Source organism: Tupaia chinensis, unplaced genomic scaffold (assembly GCF_000334495.1).
Source record: "Tupaia chinensis unplaced genomic scaffold, TupChi_1.0 Scaffold138665_1, whole genome shotgun sequence".
Taxonomy (NCBI): domain Eukaryota; kingdom Metazoa; phylum Chordata; class Mammalia; order Scandentia; family Tupaiidae; genus Tupaia; species Tupaia belangeri.
The window spans coordinates 461,695-463,986 of record NW_006198557.1 but is presented as its reverse complement, the minus strand read 5'-3'; the positions used below and the strand labels follow the sequence as shown (position 1 = coordinate 463,986).

The 2,292-nt window shown below is 58.8% G+C and overlaps 1 protein-coding gene across 1 annotated transcript in view; it reads left to right on the top strand.

The window, feature by feature from the left end:
* The window catches only part of SMARCA4 (SWI/SNF related BAF chromatin remodeling complex subunit ATPase 4), a gene marked incomplete in the record, with an annotated part of 97,591 nt that overhangs the window by 39,216 nt on the left and 56,083 nt on the right, over positions 1–2,292 (top strand). The window contains 2 exon segments of the mRNA XM_027765557.1: positions 1,596–1,709; positions 2,082–2,189. Coding sequence (XP_027621358.1) covers positions 1,596–1,709; positions 2,082–2,189 — 222 coding nt within the window.

Genomic DNA, 2,292 nt, shown 5'->3' with positions numbered 1-2,292 from the left:
TGAATTGCCCCGTGTCCAAACCCTTAAAAAAAAAAAAAAAAAGGTAACGTCTCATGAGCCCGAGGTGGCGTGGAGGGTAAGGAAGCTGGGTCCCACATGACCTAGTGCAGGATTTGAATCCCAGACCTGGAGGCTGGAGAGACAGGCCCAGCGTGTGCACATGCATGCTGAAAATCCCAGTAAGCGAATGGAGGAGGCGGGGTGGTGTGGCCATCCCTCCGGGGGAGTGCTTTCTTACTTTCCCTCTGTCCGGCTCCGTTTCAACAAACATTCACACCCTGTAGCAAAACTGTGTAAATAAATAGATAGAGAGCTAGGTAGGCCCTGAGCAGGTCCTGGGTTCGATTCCCACAGCCTTTCCGGGATTTGGGCTGGCCGAGAGTACAGGGTCCTTCGGGGGGGCTCCCTCCCTCTCTCTCGGAGATGAGAGCATGATTTCACCATGGAGCAGGGCCCTGGGAGCGCAATGTCTCCTCCTCTCGCCCCAGGCCGTCACGAGGGGCTTTGTGCCTCTGCTAAGCGGAGCCCGTGGCCGCCCTCTGGTTAAGCCAGGCATCTGGGATGTGCCACTCTGGGTCCCTGGAGCGGCTGTGGACATGCTGGTGGGTTTCCGTTACCCTGGGCAGCGCCGTGGCATGTCCACACGCGCTTCTGGTAAGAAATCCAGAGCGTCGGGGCCAGTGTGGCATGGCGGTGAAGGACGTTGGACTCGCACATGGCCGAGTGCGGTTCGAGTCCCGGACCTGGCGGCTTGCTTTCTCATTTTCCCTCTCTTCCTCTGTTCGAATTAAAATAAATAAGTAGATATTTCCGTTACCCTGGGCAGCGCCGTGGCATGTCCACACGCGCTTCTGGTAAGAAATCCAGAGCGTCGGGGCCAGTGTGGCATGGCGGTGAAGGACGTTGGACTCGCACATGGCCGAGTGCGGTTCGAGTCCCGGACCTGGCGGCTTGCTTTCTCATTTTCCCTCTCTTCCTCTGTTCGAATTAAAATAAATAAGTAGATAAAGCTATTTATCTCATTTTCCCTCTCTTTCTCTCACTCTGTTTTCCTCTGTTCTAATTAAAATAAATAAGTAAATGAAGCTATTTATTTCCCACACGGTCGGCCATGTGGGAGTCCAGCACCCCCAACCACCATGCCACTTGCAGGTCCCAGTAAAAGAATTTTTTTTAAAAAGAATTATTTATTTAATTTTATTTATTCATTCAATTTATTTTCATTTGACCAGAGAATGACAGACACACAGAGAGAAGGGAAGTGAGAAAGCAAGCCACCAGGTTGTGGACTCGAACTGTGGTCAGCCATGTGGGAGTGTCCAGTGCCTTAACCACCATGCCACCTGCTGGTCCCCTTCATAAAATAATTTTTTACAAAAAAAAAGAAAGAAAAGAAATCCAGAGTGTCCATGGGGTGCCCAAGGACCATCTCGCTCCGGGTCGAGACCCCTTTGTCTCCGGCCTGTCCTCACTTGCACTGGGAAGGCCGTCCACCCCTGGCCAGCTCCGGCCCACACTGATCCCCCGGGACACACCCCGAGCCTGTCCCTGCCCCGTCCCCGGCGCGGAGGTGACGCGGGTTCTGTCGGCCGCAGGTGGATCTGAACGAGGAGGAGACCATCCTCATCATCCGCCGCCTCCACAAGGTGCTCCGGCCCTTCCTGCTGCGCCGCCTCAAGAAGGAGGTCGAGGCCCAGCTGCCCGAGAAGGTAAGGGCGTCCGCGCGGCCTCGAGGGCGCAGGTCCTGCCCTGCCCGGTCCAGCTCGGGACTGAGACCGGGTCTGTACCGGTACCAGGCAGGTTCCTTAGGTCGGGCTGCCAGGCCCCACACCTGTCAGTGGCCAGACGCCTGGACTGGTCGTCCCTGACTGCGCCAGGACGGGCTGGGGTGGCCCTGGTTCTCGTGGCCTGCTGCAGCCGTACTCGGGTTCTGTCCCTGCAGCCGGGCCGGTCCCTGCCAGTCTCCTGCAGTCACACTTGCCCCGTGCCCTGGCCGGCCGTGGGGAGGCCGCCAAGGTGGGCGGTGGGGCCGAGGTGGGGCCGAGGTGGGCGGGCAGGCCTGACCCGCCCGTGTCCCGCAGGTGGAGTACGTCATCAAGTGCGACATGTCCGCGCTGCAGCGCGTGCTCTACCGCCACATGCAGGCCAAGGGCGTGCTGCTGACCGACGGCTCGGAGAAGGACAAGAAGGTCAGCGGGGCCTGGGCACCACAGGGGCGGGCAGCTGGGCTGGGACCCGAGCTCACACCAGCCATGGCCACCGCCGCCGGCCTGGCCACCATACGCAGGGGAA